This window comes from Podarcis liolepis, assembly GCF_965112155.1.
Source record: "Podarcis liolepis genome assembly, chromosome: Z".
Classification (NCBI taxonomy): Eukaryota; Metazoa; Chordata; class Lepidosauria; order Squamata; family Lacertidae; genus Podarcis; species Podarcis liolepis.
Genome location: NC_139570.1, coordinates 48888193 through 48914347, shown reverse-complemented (window position 1 = coordinate 48914347; position 26155 = coordinate 48888193). Strand labels below are relative to the sequence as shown.

General features: G+C 46.5%; 1 protein-coding gene across 9 annotated transcripts in view; it reads right to left on the bottom strand.

Moving 5' to 3' along the window:
• Positions 1-26155, bottom strand: part of DAB2IP (DAB2 interacting protein) — a 310440-nt gene that overhangs the window by 231633 nt on the left and 52652 nt on the right. For 5 of the 9 annotated variants that reach the window (XM_083485771.1, XM_083485770.1, XM_083485774.1 and 2 more), the window contains exon 1: positions 24853-25307. The exons of 1 other annotated variant lie outside the window; for it this stretch is intronic. In XM_083485771.1, coding sequence (XP_083341897.1) covers positions 24853-24973 — 121 coding nt within the window. In that variant the 5' untranslated portion in view covers positions 24974-25307. Of the gene's footprint in view, positions 1-24644; positions 25314-26155 lie in introns of those variants that run through there. 3 more of the 9 variants (XM_083485762.1, XM_083485765.1, XM_083485777.1) reach the window with 3 other exon arrangements.

Here is a 26155-nt window from a genome sequence, read left to right as displayed (position 1 = left end):
GCTACAAACAGATTCTTGTTATTCAGTTTCTATCCTGCTCTTCCTCTTGCAGTGTACGCAGTGTGTAACTGTATCTGGAATGTTTTAACCAGTGCTAAGAAAAGAGGTGCCGGAACTCACCATGAACACACCTCCCTTGTTCTCTTATAATAGCAATGGTACCCACTGGAACTTTGTTCTGGTAAGTTCCAGCTGAAATAAAGCCCTAGTTTTAACTATTTTTGGAATGGTGGGTTTTCAAAAACCATTTTCCTGTGGGTGTGTTTGCTGCCATGCGCTCTTTAGGGAAGATGGTGGGGGATATAAATCCAATAAATTAATATATGTACCCTTCCTCTCTTTTTCTTTTCATCAAAGGTCAAGCTCCAACAGCACAGAGAAGGCTTTCCTTTTATGTCCAGCATCACATTTAAACCAGGCTCCATACACGACCCCTTAGACGACTCAACAGCCCTGCTCTCTCCTCTTTTGCCTCCGGCACCCATATTTTGCTCATCAGATTTGTGTTTCTTGGTTGCCATCTCATCAGCATCCTTTGAGAAAGGCAGAGCTGAGCCCGCACAGCTCCAAGTGAAATTAAGCAATTGCATCGCTAGAGGGCACTAACGCTTCTTCAGCAACTCATTCAAGAAGGAACAGGGGAGGGGGGAGAAAACACCTGTGCTGGGGCTAAGATGTAGGCCCGGGGTGTGTGATCTACAGACACAGGAACACACAGGCACACCCAGAGTGAAATTTCACTAGCATTATAGGCACTCATTTTGCTATCTCCCATAACAATCCCCACCCAAGAAGGAACTTTCAAAATTTGTCCATCATTCTGCTTTAGTTGAAAGTTGGTGGCAAATTCAGTACTAATGGGATGACTAACGAGGCATCAGCCAATCAATCTCTTCATTATGGTCAATGGTCAGTGTTCAAGCAATGTCAAGAGACAAGGAGGAAGCTACCCAGTGCAGCATCCCGAAAAGAAAAGAAAATAGTAAGCTTGTAATCCTGAGGAATGTTTGAAAATGTGTAAGAAACGCTTGCCGAAATCTGGGAAGCCAGGATAGCTCATATCCTGTGTAGAAGAGGGGATTTTAGTAGATGCAGGTTCTCTTATTCCCTGTGTGGGGATCTACACATGCTGATATCCCCTCTTTTCTACGCAAGAGTCAACTCATCCCATCTGTGGACTTCCTACAATAGTTTTTCAAATCAAATCCGGACTTATATGCTGCCTTATATGAGGTCTGGCTATTTGTCTATCTAAGCCAGTATTATCTTGTCTACTCTGACTGTCAGTAGGGCTTCAGGCCTACTACCTGATTTTATTTTATTTTTAAGAAAAACCTGAGGATGTCGGGGACTGAACTTGGGACATTCTATGTTCAAAGCTAATGCTCCTTCCCTGAGTTTGGTTGCTCCACATCACCACCAGCCCATTTGGGCTCTGCCCCTCCAGACATTACACCCCCCCAAAAAAAACCGCTCAGTAATATTGACCCCCCTCCCAGACTTTTACCACCCCCAAATGTCAAGTCTTAATGGTATGGTCTGTTATGTAAATGAACATGAGCCACAATTGCACCAGCGACCTCATTCATCTTGCTAATGAAGCACCATCAGCAGAACATCTGTTTCCCCATTGCAACAGGCGGGAAAATGTTTTCAAAAAGAGCTGCTTCTATTTTTTAATGGAGTTTCTTCTTGCTCTACAATTATGTGATTCTAATTCTCTCAATGAGCAACACTTCTACTAGCTGTTATTTATCTATCTGCTGCCCTGTGTGAACTCCCTGAACTGTCATCGCCATCAGGCTTGACAGCAAGAAACCAGCCTGGTAATTAAACTGCTCAAAGGGTCTTGTTTGGCTCTTGTTGCTACAAAGTCGGCAGACCCCTCCCCGTAAACCATTTCCATTGATTATCTGCTCCTAGAGGGCGGCCATTTTATTCCCAGAGCAGAGGCTTACTGTTCCCATTGTGCAACCTAGTGATAGAACATGGTCATCAGGACTAGCAAGGCAAATGCAGAGAGGATTCCGCATGGGTGTGGCCATGATTTTTTGGGGGAGGGCAGGCCTTTTGTTGGGGGGGGCAGGTCATTTGTTAGGGTGGCAGAACCTCAGTTTGCTATATATTTTATTTTAATTTATTTAGGGGGCCAGCTGCCCCTCCTTGGCTACACCCATGGGTCCTGGTAGGATTTGCACCCTGGGGGTACTCCAGTTTCAGAACCCAAGAAATCCACACACACAACACAGTGATTACTATGATGGAAGATTATAGAGGTCTTGTCCTGTACTGAAATTATATCCTCAGATTCAGAAATATTAGCCTCTGATCTCAGATAGTTGCAGGTTGTGTGGTGTTGTGGCGGCACTTTGGACATGGTCAGAGGCACTGCAACATTCTCAGCCATCGCTTCAGTGGTGGCTGGTGCCTATTGGGACAGGTAGGGTGAAAGGCAATAACCAGCAGCACCAGAGCCAACGAATGGCGGAATTCAGTAATTCGGTTTTGTACCCAATCCTCCTCATCTACAAGTGCAAAACTGAGATGGAAGAGGAGGAGGAAACTGGAAGACAAGGCCACCCCCTGGACAGGATGCAGGTAAGTTGGACGGTAGGCTGGTAGGGGCTGACTAAGGGCAGAATGGGGTTGGCGGGGGCAAGGCCCCAGTCATCCTCATGGACCAGCCTGCGTTGGTGGTGAAACCTGAACTCAAACAGGGCTCCTGCTTTTAGCTCTCCAGGGGGTCCTTTTCCACACAATTATCTCAGACTGAAGGACAGCTTTAAAAGGGGGGCCACTGCCATCATCCATGAATGAGTGTCTCCACCCCCATCGTTCTGCCCGGACACTGAGGTCCAGCTCCGAGGGCCTTCTGGCAGTTCCCTCATTGCGAGAAGTGAGGTTACAGGGAACCAGGCAGAGGGCCTTCTCGGTGGTGGCACCCACCCTGTGGAACGCCCTCCCATCAGATGTGAAGGAAATAAGTAGCTATCTTATCTTTAAAAGACAGCCCTGTTTATGGAAGTTTTTAATATTTAATGCTGTATTCTTTTTTAACACTTGATTGGGAGCCGCCCAGAGTGGCTGGGGAAACTCAGCCAGATGGGCGGGGTACAAATCATAAATTATTATTACTATTATATAAAATGCCATAAAGGAGGGAGCTACATGGGCCTCCGAAGGAAATCTATAGAACTGTAGAGTTGGAAAGGGCTTCAAGGATCTTGTAGTCGAACCCCTTGCAATCAAGAGAATCTCTGAGAGAGGAACATCCAACCTCTGCTTAAAAACCTCCAGTGAAGGTCCAACACCTTCTGAGTTAGTCCATTCCAACAGTTCTTACCCTCAGAAAAGTTTAGTTGGAAACACCTTTCTTGTAATTTGAATCTATTGGCTTGGGTCCTCCCTTCCAGAGCAGGAGAAAACTAGCTTGCATCATCTTCCATGTGAAGGTCATTTGGGTATATCCTGTCTCCTCTCAGTCTTCACTTCTCCAAGCTAAACATACCCAGCTCCTTCAGCCACTCCTCATAAGGCCTGGTTTCCAGACCGGTCGCCCTCCTCTGCACACTTCCCAGCGTGTCAACATCCTTCTAAAATGGTGGTGTCCAGAACTGAAGAACAGCTTTAAAAGAGAGGCTTCCACTTCCTTCCCCTTCCTTCCCCTATATGGCAGGAGGGGGGGGAGCTGGTTCCTGAGGCTGCGCCACTCTCGGCTCAGTGCTTGCCCCCCTTTTTTACATTGGGGGCCTTGACCCCTCCCCCAAAAGGGTTGGGTCCCCTGGAGTTGGCACTCCTGAACAGGACTATTACTGTACTTCCCTTGACCTGGACTCTACCCATGCCCCCCTTGGTCATTTCTGACATTTTTGTGTTTTGTTTGCAGGTGGCGCTGTGGGTTAAACCACAGAGCCTAGGACTTGCCGATCAGAAGGTCGGTGATTCGAATCCCCGTGATGGGGTGAGCTCCCGTTGCTCGGTCCCTGCTCCTGCCAACCTAGCAGTCCGAAAGCACGTCAAAGTGCAAGTAGATAAATAGGTACCGCTCTGGCGGGAAGGAAAACGACGTTTCCATGTGCTGCTCTGGTTCGCCAGAAGCGGCTTAGTCATGCTGGTCACATGACCCGGAAGCTGTACACCGGCTCCCTCGGTCAGTAAAGCGAGATGAGCGCCGCAACCCCAGGGTCGGCCACAACCAGACCTAATGGTCAGGGGTCCCCTTTACCCTTTACCTATGTTGTTGTTTAGTCGTTTAGTTGTGTCCGACTCTGACAGGTTAGAGAACTGGGCCAAAACAAACAAGATGAACTTTAACAGGGAGAAATGTAAAGTATTGCACTTGGGCAAAAAAAATGAGAGGCACAAATACAAGATGGGTGACACCTGGCTTGAGAGCAGTACATGTGAAAAGGATCTAGGAGTCTTGGTTGACCACAAACTTGACATGAGCCAACAGTGTGACGCGGCAGCTAAAAAAGCCAATGAAATTCTGGGCTGCATCAATAGGAGTATAGCATCTAGATCAAGGGAAGTAATAGTGCCACTGTATTCTGCTCTGGTCAGACCTCACCTGGAGTACTGTGTCCAGTTCTGGGCACTACAGTTCAAGAAGGACACTGACAAACTGGAACGTGTCCAGAGGAGGGCAACCAAAATGGTCAAAGGCCTGGAAACGATGCCTTATGAGGAACGGCTAAGGGAGCTGGGCATGTTTAGCCTGGAGAAGAGGAGGTTAAGGGGTGATATGATAGCCATGTTCAAATATATAAAAGGATGTCACATAGAGGAGGGAGAAAGGTTGTTTTCTGCTGCTCCAGAGAAGCGGACACGGAGCAATGGATCCAAACTACAAGAAAGAAGATTCCACCTAAACATTAGGAAGAACTTCCTGACAGCAAGAGCTCAATGACAGTGGAATTTGCTGTCAAGGAGTGTGGTGGAGTCTCCTACTTTGGAGGTCTTTAAGCAGAGGCTTGACAACCATATGTCAGGAGTGCTCTGATGGTGTTTCCTGCTTGGCAGGGGGTTGGACTCGATGGCCCTTGTGGTCTCTTCCAACTCTATGATTCTATGATTCTTCGTGACCCCCTGGACCAGAGCACACCAGGCACTCCTGTCTTCTACTGCTTCCCGCAGTTTGGTCAAACTCATGCTGGTAGCTTCGAGAACAACAATAACCAACCCTACAATTCTGTGATGGAATAAAAGAAAACTAAACAGCAGAAAGGCCGCTTGCTGGTTTCCACGAGCTTTGAGAGGGTGCACCTGCCCCCACTGGGAGGCGGCAGAGACACAGTTCCAAGCCCTGCACCAGCCTCTTGGAGAATGACAAATGGGTCTAATTTTAAACCTCCCCAGAGCTGCCTCCCTCTTTGTCAGAGAGCCACGTGGCAGGGAGTAGATGAAGCTGGCTCTTCTCTTCCACTCCATCATCCTGTTCAACTGAGGTGCAGGAGAGCTGTCTCTTTGTCTGCTCCGCCCCCCACTACCCTCTGAAACCAAGCTCAAATTTTTATCTCACTCTGATGTATTTTTTAATTCATCTTTCAACTTTGCCCCAGAAAGGCAGAAAGAGGAAGAAGAAGAAGAAGGGAGTAGGCATGGGCTGTCGACGAGCGGTGAATTTGTTCACCCAGCGCTGCATCAAGATAAATATCATACTCATTTTATTGGTGGAGTTTAATAAATAAGTCATTTTGGGAAGAAAAGAAACTCTGGGGGTTTTGTATATTCAGGAGGAGGGAGAGAGAGAGAGAGAGAGAGAGAGAGAGAGAGAGAGAGAGAGAGCATGTTTGTTTACAGCAAAGTCACCGCAAAATAGGTTTTGAGTGGGAGGGCTTCTCATACCAGCATTATTATTATTTTTTGAAAGGAAAAAAAAAGGTTTATAAGGTTTATATATATTCTCCTTTCAAACATAATATTCAGTTACACTATAACAGGGTGAAAAATCTTCACAATCTTTCTGCCAGTTTTGCCTCTTCCGTGCTCCATCAAACCAGTGCCTCCCTAGAAGACCTACATTTTGCTGCTTTCAACCTCACTTATCTAAAGGAGGGGTGGGAAGCCCCAGGGCTGCGGAACAAAGATAGCCCCCCAGGCATGTCCATGTGGCCTGCAGATCTCTCGCTAGGCCTCACACCCCACTCTGGCCGTCGCCGTCACTGGTGGGTATGCCTAGAGCAGGGGTCAGCAAACTTTTTCAGCAGAGGGCCGGTCCACTGTCCCTCAGACTTTTGGGGGGGCGGACTCTATTTTTTGTGGAAGGAAGCAATTCCTATGCCGCACAAATAACCCAGAGAGGTTTTTAAATAAAAGGACACATTCTCCTCATGTAAAAACATGCTGATTCTCGGACCATCTGCGGGCTGGATTTAGAAGGCGATGGGGCCAGATCCGACCCCCAGGCCTTAGTTTGCCTACTCATGGCCTAGAGCAGCCTTTCTCAACCTGTGGGTCCCCAGATGTTGTTGAACTACAACTCCCATCACCCCTAGCTAGCAAGGCCAGAGCTCAGGGATGATGGGAGTTGTAGTCCAACAACATCTGGGGACCCACAGCTTGAGAACTGCTGGCCTAGAGGATCAGGGAGAGTGTCTGCTTGGCAGGCAGAATGTCCGAGGTTCAGTCTCTGGTGGCATATCGGGTTAACAACAATATGAGGTAGCAGGCATCCCTTCTCTGCCTGGGACTGCCCCAGATTGCTAGTAAGGTAAAGGTAAAGGGACCCCTGACCATTAGGTCCAGTCGTGGCTGACTCTGGGGTTGCGGCGCTCATCTCGCTCCGTGGTTTTAGGGAAGCAGCTTACTCTGCTTCCCTAAAAAGGAGATAAAAGCAGAGAAGCAGGTGAAGAGCAATTCTGAGAGTGAGATGAAAGCCAGAGGGAAGGCAGAAGCAGGCTAGGGCATTTGTAGATAATTACAGGATTGGGAGTACAGAGACAAGTTTGCATATGCTAACTGCACATGTATAGATGCCTCTGGGCAAATTAAGGGGGCAGGTATTTTTTGTGGGGGGGCTGGGGGCTGGGGTGTCTCACCAGCAGTGCCCTTCACTGTGCCCCGCTGCCCAGCAAAACACAAGTGGAAATACGTTCTTTGACGTTCAAAAAGTGGGTAGTGGAAGGAGCAGGAGAGGAAGGGACCTGGTGCAAAAGGCGTGGGTCATCTGCTAGCGGTGCCTCTCAGGCAGAGCGGCTGGAAGCAGTGTGGATAGGGCCATGGAAAAGCCTTTGGGGGTGGAGCTGAGAAGAACCAGTTGGGAGAGGCAGGGGAGCAGAGCCCCCCCCCCCAGCCACCCATGTTGGGTCTTCACTGCACCAGCTCAAGTGCAAGTGTGGTGTCATGGTTAGTGTTGGACTGAGACCTGGGAAACCAGGGTTTGAATCCCTGCTCAGCTCACTGGGTGAGACACAGGGCCAACCATGCCTGGCCTACCTCAAAGGAGGGGGGGGGAAACCATGTATGCCAGCCTGAGATCTTTGGTGGTATATAGATAAAATGAATGAATGAATGAATGAATGAATGAATGAATGAATATAGGCTAGTCTGTGCACACATCGGATGTTGAAGTCATCAGCATTGCTCATGCAAGCTCTAATAATAATAATAATAAAGCCAAACTTTCATCTCACCCAAGAAGCCACAGGCCACCTCCATGGCATGCACTTAAGTGTTACACTGCCACTTTAAACAGTGAGGGCTTCCCCCAAAGAATTCTGGGAGTTGTAGTTTGATAAGGGTGCTGAGTGTTGTTAGGACCCCCCCCCTTTCCCCTCTCAGAGCTATGATTTCCAGTGTTCCTTGTGAAGAGGGGTTGATTGTTAAACCACCCTGGGAGGAGAATGAAGGGGGTGTCTCAGCACCCTTATTAAACTACAGCTCCCAGAGTTCTTTGGGGGAAGCGATGAGTGTATTAAGTGGCATCATGGCTCTTTAAATGTATGGTGTGAACGTGGCCACAAATCCTCCCAGTGGAACCAGTTCCGCACCTTCAGTTGCCCCACATCAAGGAACTCCAGAGTAATCAAGCCACATCTATACACATGGAGAAAGGCAGCCAGAGTTCATCCACAGGAAGGGGAAGGCTATGAAATAAATTCAGGAAAGGGCAGTGTCCACTCACAGAAGGGGAGGCTGGAGCAAGGCAGAGCAAGAGCCCGGCTGAGGCTGCTTGCTTTTCTGCAGCCATTTATTTTATTTATTCGTTTTATGTAAGGGATTGTATATAATGCCCCTCATAAGGCATGCCAGAGCAGTTTGCTGCATAGAGTTCAACGAAAATAAAGACAATTGGAATCCATCAGCACACTGCACAATTAAAATAGCAGTTGAAAAGAAAAGAAAAACCACTAAGTGGAAACTTTCAGTGTTTAAAGATAGCATCCATCCACTACTTCAAATACAAATCACTGACATGCATAAGAGAAGGTGTGTGTCCTAAACTGATCCCTAAAAGATAACAAAGCAGGTGCCAGGTGTGCCACAATTTGATGCGGCCACAGATGAGAGCTCAGTTGTTATATGATCTCTGCAATCACTCTGAGCCTCAGTGGAAGGTCTTGGCCTCTGTGTGTGTTGAAAGAGAAGATGTTCCTAAAGGGAATTTGAAGGTCTAAGCCAGCATCTTGAGTTGGGCTTATAAGCACACTGTGGAACCAGAGTAGATCCTTTGCAGACTGGTGAGATATGTTGCCAATGAACTACAGTAATTGCATCCTCTGAACAATTTTCAAGGGCAGCCCCTAGTTTGATGCAGTGCAGTAGCCTAGATGGCATGTTTCCAGCGTGTGACTCAGCATTTCTGGACTATCCTTGTCCAGAAGAGGCTGCAGCTGGTGAAGGCACCTATGCAGATAGAAAGCACTCTGCACTACTGGGGAGTCAGGCGTCTCAAGTGATAAAGCCAGATCAAGCAGTATTCCCAAACACTGAACTTTCCAAGGGAGTGCAACCCTATCCAAACAGATTTAATCCTGCCCCTCCTTCCTGGATTAGGGGACCACCCATCACAGCACCTCCATTTCACCAGGAGTGAGTTTCAGTTTATTGGCCCTCATCCAGCCCATTAGTAAGCTCAGACAACAATCCAGCTCTTCACAGGAATGCAAAATAGCACAGGGGACAAGATGGAAGGCAGTGGAACCCGGTCACACAAATGCCAAGCCACGCAGACAGGAGTGGAACCACTACTGTACCCCAAATCCTGAGTGACACAACTGCCCTCAGAGACCACCCTGGTCAAAGGTTTCAGAAGTTTCCAGAAGAACCAAAAGGTCCATGCTCCCATCTCTCTCCTGAAAGAGACCATCCCATGCCAGAATTGGGTCTGAAAGCCAACTTAAATGGGTCACTAGATTTAGTGGCTTAATAATGATTGCCACAGACCCTCCAAGTGTCCCTATTTTCCAGGGACGTCCCTGATTTAGAGAAGCAGTCTGATTTGATCCCGGAATGTCCCGCTTTCCCCTAGGATGTCCCTATTTTCATTTGAGAAATATTAGAGGGTATTGAGTCATCCGACCCCCAAGCTGTCTGAAGGCAACCCTGTATAGGGAAGGGTTTTTTTTTAAGGTTTAATGTTTTATTAATATTTTTTATATATTTTGGAAGCTGCACAGAGTGGCTAGGACAACCCAGTAAGAAGTGTGGGGCATAAATAGTAAGGAATGGAACGTCCCTATTTTCATCTGAGAAATGTTGGTGGGCATGTGGGGATGAGTGGTTGGGTGGGTCCTGAACTGGGGCTCAGCTTAACCACCACAAGCAATACCATCAGGGCAGAATTTTAGAGCAGGAATCTTGTGCCCCCCAATGCAGAATGAGCAGGGGGTGGCACCCCATAAGCACCAGGGCTGTCTTACACACATTACTACCTAAAGAATGCCCCATCGGACCAGGAATTCCAGAATCTAAAATCCCCACTAACTATACCACTGCCCAGTGGCTTGGCACTCATCCTCCTGCTGCCCCAGTGCTGAGTTCTCATTTCTAACCCTAGCAGACCGAGCTCCAGACTTCAAGGGCTACACTGCCCCCCCCCTCAGAATTCCATCAGCTGACCCCCACCCAAGGGCCAATCCCAGCACTCCAGGCCTTAGAAAAGTGGAGTCTGTTTGCCTTGCCCTCTCTGAGAAACTCAGGCCACACTCAAACCATGCATTTAAAGCAGGGGCAAAACTAGGCTTCATTTCACTCGGATCAAAGGCAGTTTGCCTCTCCCATGTGCAGTTGTGTAGACACACAGAGAGAGAGGGGCTGGGAGCCTCAATGGCGTGCTTCTGGCCCATGCTGAGGTCCGGTGTCCGTTACGTCAGTCTCCAAACTCTGCCCTTGAAATGCCTCCAGGGCCCATTCCTCATTCTCCTGGGAAAATGCCCCTCCATCTACAGTGGGGAGACAGTCCATAATGAGGACAAGGAGGTGAGCTGGAGACCCTTAACTTATCTAGGTTTGTTCCTCTGCCCTGCATGATGAAATGGTGAAGGTTTATCTACAATTGGAAAGATGGAACGGCTGGAGGGGGGAAAGAGAAAAACCAGGTTAGCTCCAGAACTGTTCGCTGGGGTTGCCATGGATACCGTTTAATCATCGGGGGATGAAGGCTACTGGTTGCCATGGCAACCCACAGGCCCAGAGAGCATCCCGATGCAATAATGTCATCGGTCGGGCTACAGTAACCTTCGTATACTCAAGAACAAGGCTGGGCCTGAACTATGACACCCTGAGGTGACCAGCATGACAGAAGACGGAGGCTGTACATTAATCGCGGGCTCTGGCTCCAGGGTCTGAGCATGGCCGGCTGCCTGGACAGGAGTGACCAGAGCAATGAGCAAAAAGGACTGACAGGGCAACATGCCCCTAGCTTCTTGTTTTGCCACAACTTTGCTTAATTTAAAGCCACTCTCTCACACGGTACATTTAAAGCACTGTGATACCACTTTAAACAGTTGTGTCTTCCCCTAGAGAATTCTAGGAGCTGTAGTTTGTTAAGGGTGCTGAGCATTCTTAGGAGGTCTCCCTATTCCGCTCCCAGAGCTACAGTTCCCAGCAAACCCTGGGAAGAGACATTATTTTGTTAAACCACTCGGGGTGGGGGGATTGTCTTCTAGAAACCCTCAAACCACTAACAAACTACAGTTGCCATGATTCTTTGGGGGAAACCATGGTTGTTTAAAGTGTCATGATACTGCTGTAAACATATCAATCAATCAATCAATCAATCAATCAATCTTTATTACGGTCCAGAGACCCAACAAATTGTTACAAAGCAATGCACAATTCCCCGGGTAGGTGGGGACGCTTTAATGGGTGGAGACCACCCAGGTGAGAATGCAGAGATGAGCACTCATGAACTATCCCATGAACTACTATCTGAGCGGGCACCACTCTATGTGGAAATACTCGCGGACCACTGTCTGCTGACTGCAAGAGCAGTGGAGGAAATTAACACCAAACTAGAAAAGGTAATGTCTCTCCTGATGGAGTTGGTGCTTCTGGCGGCCAGAAATAGCTCCCTCAATACTAAAGAGGCTGACCACAGTCTTGCCCTCCCCCAAGGCCATCCTGTACAGGGGTGTAACTGGTCTGGACTTGATAACCGAGAGACTACAAATAGTAAAAATAACAAAAGTGAGAGACCTGATCCTACAAACCACTCAAGTAGCTCTCGATATATATCCTTTAATGGTAAACATATAGTGCAGACGTAGCAGGGTAGGAGAGCTGAAAATAATGCCAATATATTTCACATCTGGCAGCCAATGTGCTGCTTTAGTTTCAAATAGTACATGAGGAGGCAAGTCCAAAAAGCCAGGGGCAAAGATTTTTACAGCTATCTATTGGCTATGGTGGTTCATTTGCCAGAATTAATGTATTTTGGTTTTTTGGGAGGGCGTTTTTTGACAATAATTTTTATTAATTTTCAATTACAATGATCCAATGGTAGCCTCATTATAACAATGCCAAATTACAACACAGTTACTAATCCCAATCATTCAGATGCCAAATTATATAATTTAGGTGGCCTCCCGCGTGCTAGAATTGATGGTTTGATGATTTACTTAGTTTCTGCATTCCAAGATCTTTTTCCTCTCAATTCCATTCCATTCAAAATAACCATCCCTTATATAACATCTGCAACATTAACGACATCCATTGGTCTTGACACATTAAATGATTTATAAACTTATAGGTGAAGCTATATCCTTATTCCTCCTGTTTGTGACACTTACTCTGTCCGTGGTGTTCTTTCCTTCCTTGTTAAAACCTATGTCTATCTTTTCCCAGCCAATGCTTCCATCATGCCTTGGGCAGAACTAACACCCCATTGTTGTTTCAGAAGTTCTCCATTGCTCTGTCATGTGGTTCATTGTTTTACAACTTTTACCAAAAAGCTCCCCAAAATCCGTGTTCACATTGTTTTGCAGCTTCAACAGCAGCTGCAAAAATCACACTGTCCCAGTGTAAGTCCTGTTTTCGACATCGCCCCCCCCCCTCTACCTAGGAAAGGATTGATCTAATGTACTTCAGATAGCTCAGTAATGAACCTTCTTTGGCAAGCAGGCAGATTCTGTTCATCCCCCCTCCCCCGTTCAGCCGAAGATAAGCAAATATACTTCCAATTAAATTCCGAGTCCTTTTAGCATTATTCAGTTCAGTCCACAGATAGTAGAGAATAGGGAAGGGCCTGGGAGACATTCCCTGCTGGAAATCCTGAAGAGTCTCTGCCGGTCAGTGTAGACAAGCTTGAGCCAGGTGGACCAAGTTAGTACAAGACAACTAGTTGTGTTCTTAAGTCAAGGGCACCAGCTAGAATACAGTAGCGGCTGGCCTGGACATTTCTTTGTTTGACCCCCACAAAGGCATCAATCCCAGCCTCAGAGGCTTCTTCTTATTTACTGAGCAACTCACCTCTGGTGTGAGGACACCCCCAGCTCCCTTGGATCATGGCCCCTGCCTGTTGCTCTTGTTCTTATCTGCCTCTGGCCTAGGCGAGCTCACAGCCAGTTCTCCCTAGGGCACTGGGTCCCACCTTCCCAGATTTTGGACCATTTCCAAAGCATGTGATAAATGGCAGAGCAGTGGTCACCTACAGTTCTCATCGCTGAAATGTCCAGACCAGGAAGCAAGAAGAAATACTGACAAAAGAAGAATGGCAGAAGCAAATTAATGGACTACGCAGAACTGGATAAGATGACAGGAAGGATTCGAAACCTGCAGGACCAGAGATTCACAGAAGATTGGAAGAAATATACGAACTATTTGAAGACCAACTGTAATCAACAAATTACGCTAGTAGGACTACAAGAAGTTTTGTAAGGAGGATTATATGAAATATTGCAAAGAAGATAAAGAAGAGAGACATTAGTTATGATACTTAAATGTAATAGTGAAAGTAAGAAATGTAAATTAAGTGGAAAAGATTGGAAAATTTTCAGATGTGATTGATGGAACTAAAAAAATTTTGTATAAGATATAAAAGTATGTTTAATAATTGTTGAAAATGATATGTTAAAAAACTAATAAATATATATATATGAAAGGTCCAGGCCAAGGAAAGTCACATTTCTGTAGCCAGCTTTTCTTTCCAAGCTTAGAAGGAGAGGAATATGCCTCCATTCTGCCTCACACAACAAGGCAGAGCTGGCCAAGCATCTTCTGGGTGCAGCATATGTACTCCCCACCCACCCACCCCCACTTACCTTTCCTACATGCCCACCCTCACCCCATCAAATCTCACCCCATCATCTCTGCAAAGTTTCCTCCTTTCACCTTGGTGCTGGTACCACTAGCCCAAATGCCAAACCTTTGCTGTGATGGGGGGGGCTTCAGTGGATGTGATTATTGCTGTGTACATTTTGATTTTTGTGTCTTACCTGTAAGCTACCAAGAGAAAATTGTGTTATGGGGAGACATCTAAATAATGATTTTAAAATAAAAGTAATCAAACAAATTATGGGCATCATTTGTGGTTACATCTGCAAGGAAGAATCTTTTCTTTGAACCACTCTGAGACCTCTGAGTATAGGGTGGTATATAAAGAAGAAGAAGAAGAAGAAGAAGAAGAAGAAGAAGAAGAAGAAGAAGAAGAAGAAGAAGAAGAAGAAGAAATAATTGCTCCAAATCTGAAAATTCAGATCCCCCAAAGTTGTGGCTGTACCTTGTGGGCTGTCACTTAAAAGTAGATCTATGAGCTTTACCCCTACAATTAACATCATGTACTCTGTCACATTGCCTCTTACTCACCTTTTCTCTAAATGAAAAAAGTCCCAAGCACCGCAGTCTTTCCTCAAAGGAGATTTGCTCCATGCCACTAACATATTCCTGGAAACAGCTTTGTGTCTATGAAACGAATCCTCCCGCTTAGAAGAGATTATTGACCAAAGCAAACAGCGCCTGCCCCTGCCAACATTCCAGGGCTCCCCTCCCTGCTCATAGCCAATATTTCTCATGATTAAACTCTCGGTTTGAGCTTCTCTTCAGCCCCGTGAGTCACATTGCCTCAGAAATGAATAACTCTCAGGGAAGGATCAGTGGGAATGAGAATGAATTTCCTTGTGCTGTCAGATTTTAGTTAAGGCATGACTCAGAAAAGAGCAGAGAAAGGGGAACCCCTGGAGTGGTCTCGCCCCCACAGCTAGAAGGCGGTGAACTGAAGAAGCAGCATGTCTGGAAAGAGCAGAGAAGGTTCTCTCATGGAGTTCATAAATACCCGCACATTATGTCTCATAAATAGGGCCAGGGCAGCCCTTTCAGGTAGCAAACTGAGGCAATTGTCTGAGGCAATTTCTGATTGGAAACTGCCCCCAGCCCCTGGCCCCCAGTTGGTTTGCCTGGCAATGCCACTAATGCCATCAAAGATTGCCTGGCAAGGCTCTCCATCCCACATTTTTATCTTGGAAGTGCCAATGGGGTTCTTCCTCAGTGCGAGGCATTTTTGGCAAGGCGGCCAAGAAAGCCCCTGCACCACGGGCGCCATTTGCCGCAGTGGCTACAAATACTGTTGAGACTGGGCATGTTTAGCCTGGAGAAGAGAAGCCTGATAGGAAATAGAATAGCCATCTTCCAATACCTGAAGAGCTGTCACATAGAAGAGGGTGCAAGTTTTCTCCTGCTCCAGAGTGGAGGACCCAAACCAACGGATTCTCGTTGCAAGAAGATTCCAACTAAACATCAGGAAGACCTTTCTGAGGACAAGAGCTGTTTGACTGTGGAATGGATGACCACAGATGGCAATGGACTGTTTTTAAACAGAGGGTGGATGGTCATCTGTCACGGATTGAGGCTGAATCCTGACAAGACAGAAGTACTGTTTTTGGGGGACAGGTGGCAGGCTGGTATGGAGGACTCCCTGGTCCTGAATGGGGTAACTGTGCCCGTGAAGGACCAGGTGCGCAGCCTGGGAGTCATTCTGGACTCACAGCTGTCCATGGAGGCGCAGGTCAAATCTGTGTCCAGGGCAGCAGTTTACCAGCTCCATCTGGTATGCAGGCTGAGACCCTACCTGCCCACGGACTGTCTCTCCAGAGTGGTGCATGCTCTGGTTATCTCTCGCTTGGACTACTGCAATGCAGCAGCTAGACTGGTGACTGGGAGTGGCCACCGAGACCATATAACACCGGTCTTGAAAGACCTACACTGGCTCCCAGTATGTTTCCGAGCACAATTCAAAGTGTTGGTGCTGACCTTTAAAGCTCTAAATGGCCTCAGTCCAGTAAACCTGAAGGAGCGTCTCCACCCCCATTGTTCTGCCAGACACTGAGGTCCAGCGCCAAGGGCCTTCTGGCAGTTTCCTCACTGTGAGAAGCCAAGTTACAGGGAACCAGGCAGAGGGCCTTCCTGGTGGTGGTGCCCGCCCTGTGGAGCACCCTCCCACCAGTTGTCAAAGAGAAAAATAGCTACCAAACATTTAGAAGACATCTAAAGGCAGCCCTGTTTAGGGAAGCTTTTAATGTTTCATAGGTTATTGTATTTTAGTGTTTTGTTGGAAGCCGCCCAGAGTGGCTGGGGGGACCCAGCCAGATGGGCGGGGTATAAACAATATGTTGTTGTTGTTGTTGTTGTTGTTGTTGTTGTTGTTGTTGTTGTTGTTGTTGTTATTTTGCTGTGATCCCTGCATTGCAGGGGGTTAGACTTTAGGATGCTTTCCAACCCTACAATTCTACCATTCTCTCTGTGTGCAAATGTGCTTGCATTAATGTGTGCACTGTGGGGAAGACAGCAGGAATGAGCACTCCATGTCCTGGGAGGGAGAGTGTAAGATCTTATTTTTAACACCACAACTGGGTCAGTAGCTGCCTGGAGTTGAATGAACGAACCGTATGAGCAAGCACATCAAGGGAAAGTAAAATAAAATCAAGCACACATCGCTTGCTGAAGCCCAGCGCAGGGGATGCTCAAGACACCACCTGCCTAGTGTACCGGCCTAAAGAGCCACACTTCCAATGTCAAAAAGAGAGTCAGTGTGATGTAATGGTTAGAGCATGGGTAGGTAGGCAAACAAAGGCCCGGGGGCCAGATCCGGCCCAATCGCCTTCTAAATCCGGCCCGTGGACAGTCTGGGAATCAGTGTGTTTTTACATGAGTAGAATGTGTGCTTTTATTTAAAATGCACCTCTGGGTTATTTGCGGGGTATAGGAATTTGTTCATTTTTTCCCTTCAAAATATAGTCCGTAATGGCAGATGAAGATGATGGACTATATGGAACATGCCAAACTGACCGGGAGACTCCGAGACCAGAGAGAAGAGAAGGTGGAAGAAGATTGGAAGAAGTTTAAGGAATATTTGAAAAAACAAGTTAATATTTAAATCTTAGAATAGCTTTGGAAGTGGATATAGGTGGTAGGGCTAGAAATAGAAGATAGTGTATTTTATAAGTGAGAAAATGTGAAGTTTTTTATGGTTAAAGTAAGTGGGGGGGGGAGATGGTTAGAAATTATGATATATGTAAACTGCTAAAGATGAAGTAAAATGAAAAGCAGATAGGTGGGACTTGGTTAAGCCCACCTAACAATGTTTAGACAAATAAGGATATGACAAGAACTTGTTTGTATTTTCCGTTTGTGTTTTTTATTTGTGTTATAAAATGAATTTAAAAATTTGAAGAATATATATATATATATATATATATATATATATATATATATATATATATATATTTGCTTTCGTAGATTTTCACGGGTACAGGAATGCAGGTTTTGGTGTCTTCGGGTGTCTTCCCGTGTAAGAGTTGGGGTGTCTAGGCGACGTTTCGACGAGGTCTCACTCGTCATCTTCAGGCTGGTGCTTTCGGCTTCTTGTTACTGGAACAGAGCAGGATCTCAGTGTTTGAGTTCCTATAAATACTGTTGAGGGGGTGTGGTGTATAGCCTCCGACGTTCTGGGCAGAGAGGAAGTTCCCAGGTTAGTGTGACTTTTCTTCTTTTGTTCCTTAATTACTTGAGGGATATCTTGAGTGATTTCTTGAGTGATATTCTGAGTACCACTTAGGAGGGTCATTAAGTGTGGATTAGTTGCTAAAGCTTTCGTGTCTTGACCTCTTGAGCTTGTGAAGAGTTTTTCTGAGAAGATGGCTGTACTGCACTTAGTTGTGCTCTGGCTTGGCTTCGTGTATAGGGGCAAGCTGTGGTTTTGTGCCCTGTGCCAGCCAGATCTGTGTAGGGATTGCAGGGGGGTGCAGCATCCGGAGGTGCCACTATGGTTTGGCTACTGGATGGTGTCTGTAATTTATCTGTGGAGAGGGTCTGGGTTTGGGTCTGGTGTGGTTGATTGGTGATGGCGTTCTGTGTGCCTCTGGTTCTGGTGTCGGTTTTTGTGGGGAGGGCTAATTTCCAGATGTCTGGCAGGCGGGACGTGTCGTCACGCTTGTTCATGTTGTGAGGGTGTTTCTCTATCTCGATGGCTTCCATGATTATTCTCTTGTGGTGATGTTCCATGTTAAAGAGCAATTTGGAATCTGCAAAATTAATTTCGTGTCCTGTTTCTTTCATGTGTTGGAAAAGAGAGGAAGTTTTTTCTTCCCAAGAAAAAACCCAAACACAAACCCAAACTTTGGCTCAGATATGTTGACGACACCTTTGTAATTTGGCCACACGGGAAAGAAAAACTAGATAGCTTCCTCACACATCTCAACAGCCTACACCCCAAAATACAATTCACTATGGAAATAGAAGCCAACAACCAACTTCCCTTCCTTGACGTCCTAATCTACAAAAAACTGATGGCTCCCTAGGACACACTATCTACCGGAAAAAAACACACACCAACCGCTACTTACATGCACAATCACACCACCACCCTGCACAAATAAACTCCGTAGCCAAGACTCTCATCTCCAGAACCAAACGCCTGGCTGACAAAGACCACTTGACAACTGAGTTACAGAATCTCTCAAATGTGTTAATCGCCAATGGATACCAGCAAAACAGGGTTACGAAGCTAATCCAAAAAGAAACACCCCCCAAAAACCAAGACACAGAAGAAAACAATGGCATGGCCCTCCTTCCTTATATCAAGGGCACTACAGATAAAATTAGCAAAATCCTCCATAAACACAATATCAAAACAGCCTTTTGCACCAACCAAAAAATAGCCAATATCCTCAGAAACCCCAAAGATAAAATCCAGTTGGAAAACCAAGGGGTCTATGAAATACCCTGCAAAGTCTGCCCAGCCACGTACACTGGACAAACAGACGAATAAATGCACGTATCGCAGAACACAAGAATGCCGTCAAAAAAGAAGAAAAAACTTCCTCTCTTTTCCAACACATGAAAGAAACAGGACACGAAATTAATTTTGCAGATTCCAAATTGCTCTTTAACATGGAACATCACCACAAGAGAATAATCATGGAAGCCATCGAGATAGAGAAACACCCTCACAACATGAACAAGCGTGACGACACGTCCCGCCTGCCAGACATCTGGAAATTAGCCCTCCCCACAAAAACCGACACCAGAACCAGAGGCACACAGAACGCCATCACCAATCAACCACACCAGACCCAAACCCAGACCCTCTCCACAGATAAATTACAGACACCATCCAGTAGCCAAACCATAGTGGCACCTCCGGATGCTGCACCCCCCTGCAATCCCTACACAGATCTGGCTGGCACAGGGCACAAAACCACAGCTCGCCCCTATACACGAAGCCAAGCCAGAGCACAACTAAGTGCAGTACAGCCATCTTCTCAGAAAAACTCTTCACAAGCTCAAGAGGTCAAGACACGAAAGCTTTAGCAACTAATCCACACTTAATGACCCTCCTAAGTGGTACTCAGAATATCACTCAAGAAATCACTCAAGATATCCCTCAAGTAATTAAGGAACAAAAGAAGAAAAGTCACACTAACCTGGGAACTTCCTCTCTGCCCAGAACGTCGGAGGCTATACACCACACCCCCTCAACAGTATTTATAGGAACTCAAACACTGAGATCCTGCTCTGTTCCAGTAACAAGAAGCCGAAAGCACCAGCCTGAAGATGACGAGTGAGACCTCGTCGAAACGTCGCCTAGACACCCCAACTCTTACACGGGAAGACACCCGAAGACACCAAAACCTGCATATATATATATATATATATATATATATATATATATACACATACACATACACACACACACACACACACACACACATATATATAGTCTGGCCCCCCACAAGGTCTGAGGGACAGTGGACCGGCCCCCTGCTGAAAAAGTTTGCTGACCCCTGGGTTTGAGTGCCAGGTCAAGACCTGGCAGGCCAGGGTTTATATCCCCACTCGGCCACATGAAGCCTTGGGCCAGTCACTGTTTCCCTCTGGCTAACCCACTTCGCAGGGTTGTTGTGGAGACTAAATGAGGAGGGCGAGAACCATGTGCTGTGCCACTTTGAGCACCTAGGAGGAAAAACGTTGGAGCTTATATGCAATGATTTTTTAAAAAAATTGGAGGGGGAGACAGGAGATAGATTTTGCCAACCCAGTAAGTCAGGAATCTACTTTCATCAAGTATGCTTCTCATACAGTGATACCTCAGGTTAAGTACTTAATTCATTCCAGAGGTCCGTACTTAACCTGAAACTGTTCTTAACCTGAAGCACCACTTTAGCTAATGGGGCCTCCTGCTACCGCCGCGCCATCGGAGGACAATTTCTGTTCTCATCCTGAAGCAAAGTTCTTAACCTGAGGCACTATTTCTGGGTTAGCGGATTCTGTAACCAGAAGCATATGTAACCTGAAGCGTATGTAACCTGAAGTGTATGTGACCCGAGATACCACTGTATATCGTTTTCAACCACAGATGACAAGAACTTCAGGGCAGCCATATATTGGTAGCCTCAAGATTCCCAAGACCTTCCAACCAATCTGTTCAGCATCCCGTTTGTTTGTTTTTAGTTGAAAGGAACTCTGCAGGTAACCTTGACTTCCAGAGAAGGCGAGGATCCCCACCTCTCCCCAGGTAACCATCAGGGAGTTTCAAATCAATGGGAATTACAGAGTTGGAAGCGGGGCCTCAAGGAAAAGCCCAGCATCTGGATCCAGCATATTTCTCCCCCACAGTGGCCAAGCAGTGGGGTATGAAAGCAACAGCCTTTTTATGCCATAAAACTGTAAAGGTAAAGGGACCCCTGACCATTAGGTCCACTCGTGACCAACTCTGGGGTTGTCGGTGCTCACCTCGCTTTACTGGCCAAGGGAGCCGGCGTACAGTTTCCAGGTCATGTGGCCAACATGACTAAGCCGCTTTTGGCGAAGCAGAGCAGCGTATGGAAACGCCGTTTACCTTCCCGCCGGAGCAGTACCTATTTATCTACTTGCACTTTGACGTTCTTTTGAACTGCTAGGTTGGCAGGAGCAGGGACCAAGCAAATAGTATTCATCTATTTAATAGTCACTTTGGGGTTTTTTTTAAAAAAGAAATGCAGGTTGAGATCCTCCCCTCAGCCATGGAGGGTGACCACTGAGTGACCTCAGCTGAATCTATTTCACAGGGATGTTGTGAGGATAAGATTGGGCAAGGGATGGAAAGACGAGAACCATCTTGAGGCCCTGGGAGGAAAAGAAGAGTATCAATATAATATGCAAATAAGTATATTTCTAAGGACAAAAGAAGATTCTGCTGGATCAGGCCCATGACCCATCTCATCCAGCATCCTGTCCTCAGCCCAATATACCTGAAGGAACGTCTCCACCCCCATCATTCTGCCCAGACGCTGAGGTCCAGCGCCGAGGGCCTTCTGGCGGTTCTCTCATTGCGAGAAGCAAAGCTACAGGGAAGCAGGCAGAGGGCCTTTTCGGTAGTGGCGCCCGCCCTGTGGAACGCCCTCCCACCAGAATGTCCATGAGAACAACAACTACCAGACTTTTAGAAGACATCTGAAGGCAGCCTTGTTTAGGGAAGTTTTTAATGTGTGAAATTTTAATGTATTCTTAATCTTTCTTGGAAGCTGCCTAGAGTGGGCGGGGTAGAAATAATTTATTATTATTATTATTATTATTATTATTATTAGCCAGATGCCCCAATGGGAAACCGATGGGCAGGACCCAAGTACAAGAGCCCTCTCTCTTCCTGTAGTTCCTGGTATTCAGAAGCATTTCTGCCTCTGACTGTGGAGGCAGAGCATCGCCATCATGGATAGGGGCCACTGATATCTTTCTCCTCCATGAATTTGTCTAACCCTCTTTTAAAGCCACCCAAGTTAGTGGCCAGCAGTGCCTCCCTGCAGGAGAGAGATCTCTGGTTTAACTCTGCGCTGCATCAAGAAGGACTTCCCTTTATCTGCCTTAAATCCTCCAAGATTTGACTTCATTGGACGTCCACGAGGTCTAGTGTTACGAGAGAGGTGTCATTCACAACTGCATATGTTTTTCTCGCCACCTCTTACCTTTACCCTAAAGCAAAAATTCCCTAAAGTCCCTAAAATATGGGAGTTGCACTGGTGCGCAGGAGAATGAGGGTCAGTGTGCAAGAAAAGATACAACTGTTTGACCAGGACTTCCATTTAGCAGTGTTTTAGGCACTCCACACACAAGGTTTTCGAAGAAGGAATATTGGCACTGCCCTTATTATTTAGCGATTATTTATTATAAGGTATTTTTATACCCAGGGCGGTTTACAAGAAACAGCAAAACAATTAAAATGGAAATGCCAGCACAACATTATTAATAAATGGAAAAGGCTGTGAGATCCCAAAGAGCGTCATAAAACAGTCAGCAGAATTAAAATGGCATTCAAAATGTCTGAGAAAGTAATAAAAGTCTCTGCCTGGTGCTGAAATAATAACGAGAACAAAGCAGCCCCCTGAATCACAGAACCATAGAGCTATAGAGTCCAATCCCCTGCACTTAGGAATCTTTTGCCCAATGTGGGGATCAAACCCATTAACCTGAGATTAGGAGTCTCATGCCCTACCAAAGGGAAACTGCCCCATATTGTAACCACCCATGAGGCCCTCAGACAGCTGAGACACCCACAGGAGGTCCCCTGCTGAAGATCTATGCAGACACTCAAGTACAGTGGTCCCTCAGGTTACATACGCTTCAGGTTACATACCCTTCAGGTTACAGACTCTGCTAATCCAGAAATATTACCTCGGGTTAAGAACTTTGCTTCAGGATGAGAACAGAAATCGTGCTCTGGCGGTGCGGCGGCAGCAGGAGGCCCCATTAGCTAAAGTGGTGCTTCAGGTTAAGAACAGTTTCAGGTTAAGAACGGACCTCCGGAACAAATTAAGCACTTAACCTGAGGTACCACTGTATACCCTGGTTCTAAGCTTTGGACATTAAGTCTATGATTCCATCAACATTTGGTTCCATCCAGCATTTTGTTGGATGTAGCCAAATAGGAGCCTTTTTGGGAGCCCAAATAGGAGTAGATCCACCAGAGTTTCTTGATGTACATGACTAACTTCGGTTCATCAATTCAACAAGTCTGCACTTAGCTGGATACAACCTGAAGAGGCTTAGAGGAAAGGAAATACACATAAAGTGAATGCAGGGGCACAATTAAGAGGCAAACTGGGATGGGGCTGACCCTACCATGAGGCACAGAGAGGCTGCTGCCTCAGATGGCAGGTGCTGGGGGGCAGGGGGGGCAGTCCTCCTGCTGTCCTTCCTGCTGCAAGTCCTCTTGCGTGTGTGCCACACAGCCTGGCCTACAACCCAGGAACTATTCTGCTGTTTTCAGGTGCAGTGGAGGACATTATGTGTGTGTGTTTGCGTGCAAACCATTTTGTCCTTCATACCAACTTTAGAAGAGCCCTGCTGGATCAGGCCAATGACCCATCTGGTCCAACATCCTGTTCGCACAGTGTGTGACCAGCAAGCAGGACCAACGTATGAGGGCAATCTTAGTCCATGTGCTTCCAGAAAGCAGCATTGAAAAGCATTGCTGCCTCCGAATGTGGAGGCAGAGCGCAGTTATGATGGCTAACAGCCATCAACAACACTATCCTTCTCCATGAATTGTCTTCTAAAGCCATCCAAGTTGGTGGCCATCACTGCCTCATGGGGAAAGGAGTTCCATAGTTTGCTGACCTTTAAAGCCCTAAACGGCCTCGGTCCTGTATACCTGAAGGAGCATCTCCACCCTCATTGTTCTGCCCAGACACTGAGGTCCAGCTCCAAGGGCCTTCTGGCGGTTCCCTCACTGTGAGAAGCCAAGTAACAGGGAACCAGGCAGAGGGCCTTCTCGGTAGTGGTGCCCACCCTGTGGAACGCCCTCCCACCAGATGTTAGAAGACATCTGAAGGCAGCCCCCTTTAGGGAAGCTTTTAATGTTTAACAGACTATTGTATTTTAATACTTTGTTGGAAGCCGCCCAGAGTGGCTGGAGAGACCCAACCAGATGGGTGGGGTATAAATAAATCATCATCATCATCATCATGCTGCTTGAAGAAGCACCTCTTTTTATCTATCCTGAATCTGCCAACACTGTGTCCCCCCCCCACCCAACCCTGCCTTTTGCTCTTGCCCTTTCCCACGCCTTTGACACACACACACACACACACACACACAAACACACACACACACACACACACACACACACCCTATAATTGGAAAAAGAAAAATTAACATTTGCTTATATCATAGCTTAGGGTTACGTCCGGACGTATGGTAACCCATGTTGGAAGTGGAGATTTTGATGAGTTTCCTTTAAAAGAAATCTCAAAAACATCTCTCTAACATAGCTGGGAGCATTGCAGAGCTTCCAGCCACTCACCATCTCAACTTGCCCAGAGTGACATTTTGTGCCATGGGCTTGCACCCTGAGTCATCTAAGTACGGTACCTAGTGATACCCTTGACTGAAGGAATGGAAAGCCCAAGGTAAACTCACAAGCTCTGATTCCAGAACTCTAGAACTGGAGAATTGTTCTAGTCATCTAGCCATCTAGTCATCTAGTCCAATCTCCTGCAATGCAGAAGTATCAACTAGTCCAACTCTCTGCAATTGCAAGATATTCTTCTAATTGAATCAGAATCCAGGGGGAGGGGCACAGCAAACCAGGGAGATAATGAGAGGAACAAAAGAGTATGTGGGAAGGGGGATAAAAGCAAAATTCACTTGTTTCTGCTTATAATCTGACAATTCGGTCGAGCCATAACAAATCTTTTTTTCCCTTCAGGGTGCAACAGAGCAACCTGGCATCCCACCTGGAAATAGTTCTCAGCTGAGCAATCCAAAAGTTTGCATCCTCCTTGCACCAACAGAGTTCCACACCGTGTATCTGCCGTTGGTTAGTCCTTTCGTAAATCCCGGGACCCCAGTCTTATCCATGCGCCTTATCAACCAGCAGATTGAGAAAAAGAAAAAAGTGGTTTACCGTTTCAACCAAGGAAAACATCGGCTAGAGAAAATTACCCCGGCTCAGTGGCCTGTTCCTGCTTCTGGACCGGCTCCGCTGCCTCTGTAGACGTGACCTCCGCAGTAGACGGTAGTAGTAAGAGGGTCTCCCACAACTTCTCCTACCGTTGACCGACATGTCTTCTCGCCTCACACTGTCTCTCTTTCTTTTTAGATCTCTCTCTTATGTGCAAGGCCAGCCCCCACCCGGATCTTTCTACCTTCTCAGTTTACAGAAGAAAGTAATTATAATTTTTTTTTATAAAAAGGGAGAGGGAGGAGGGAGGGAGGGAGGGAGGGAGGGAAGGAGAAGAGGAGTAGGGAGAAATAACAATTTAAAAATTGGGGGTCCTCAAAGGCAGCCATGGGCTATTTCAGAAATAAAAGCCAGGAACACAGTCCATGGCTCCCCAACCAACATTCTCAGCAGCAGGCAATATAAACACAACATATCCATTCCCACCCCCTTCTCCTCTTCAAAGATAAGCTCTTTTTTCAAGAGTTGGAAAAAGGAAGCAGGAGATTGTGAGCAAGTTAAGAAGGGGGAAATCCTGGACTGGACTCCCGCCACTAGGGATGTCTGGGTCTCACTTGTTTGTCCTCATGGTTTCCAGCTGGCTAGCACTGCCTGCCTCATCTCCACCATGAACCCCTTTGAGCTAGGGGGTAGGAAAGAGAAGTTCAGCTCAAATCTGAACCTGAAGCTGCCCAATTTCTGCTTCTCGAAGCAATGTGCAAACTCCCTAAAATTTCATACTTCTCCAGATTTTGTTGATGCAGTTCTCTGGCCAAAATATGCACAGCAGACGCTTGCACTGAGGAAGTGTTCATCATAAAGAGGCAAAAATAACAAAGGAAGGTGCTTTTAAATGGTTTAAATGTGTTCCTTAGCTTATTTTTTAAGTGTATTGTTTTGCAAATGCATGGTTTGCAGCCCTGAGACAAGGCAGGAGATAAATGTCATAAAGATATAAAGAATCCATATGAAACCACGTTTCATATGGTTTGCAGGAGATAAATGACATAAAGATATAAAGAATCCATATGAAACCATGTTTGCCCAGGTAGTATTTTTATGGTGTGGTATCTCAGAAGCAAGAGAGTGGAGCTTGGCAGCTGGATCTCACTGAATCCATGATGGAATGAGAAGTTCACAGACAATAGTTTTACATCATCACCACTGGATGGTACTCTGAGGTAGACTGCTTCTGAATAGGGAGGCTGTACTTCGAACCGTGAAGAGCTGGCGAGTCCGCCATCCTGCTTCCCACAGCAGTCACATAACCATAGAACTGTAGGGTAAGAAGGCAGCTCCGAAGGA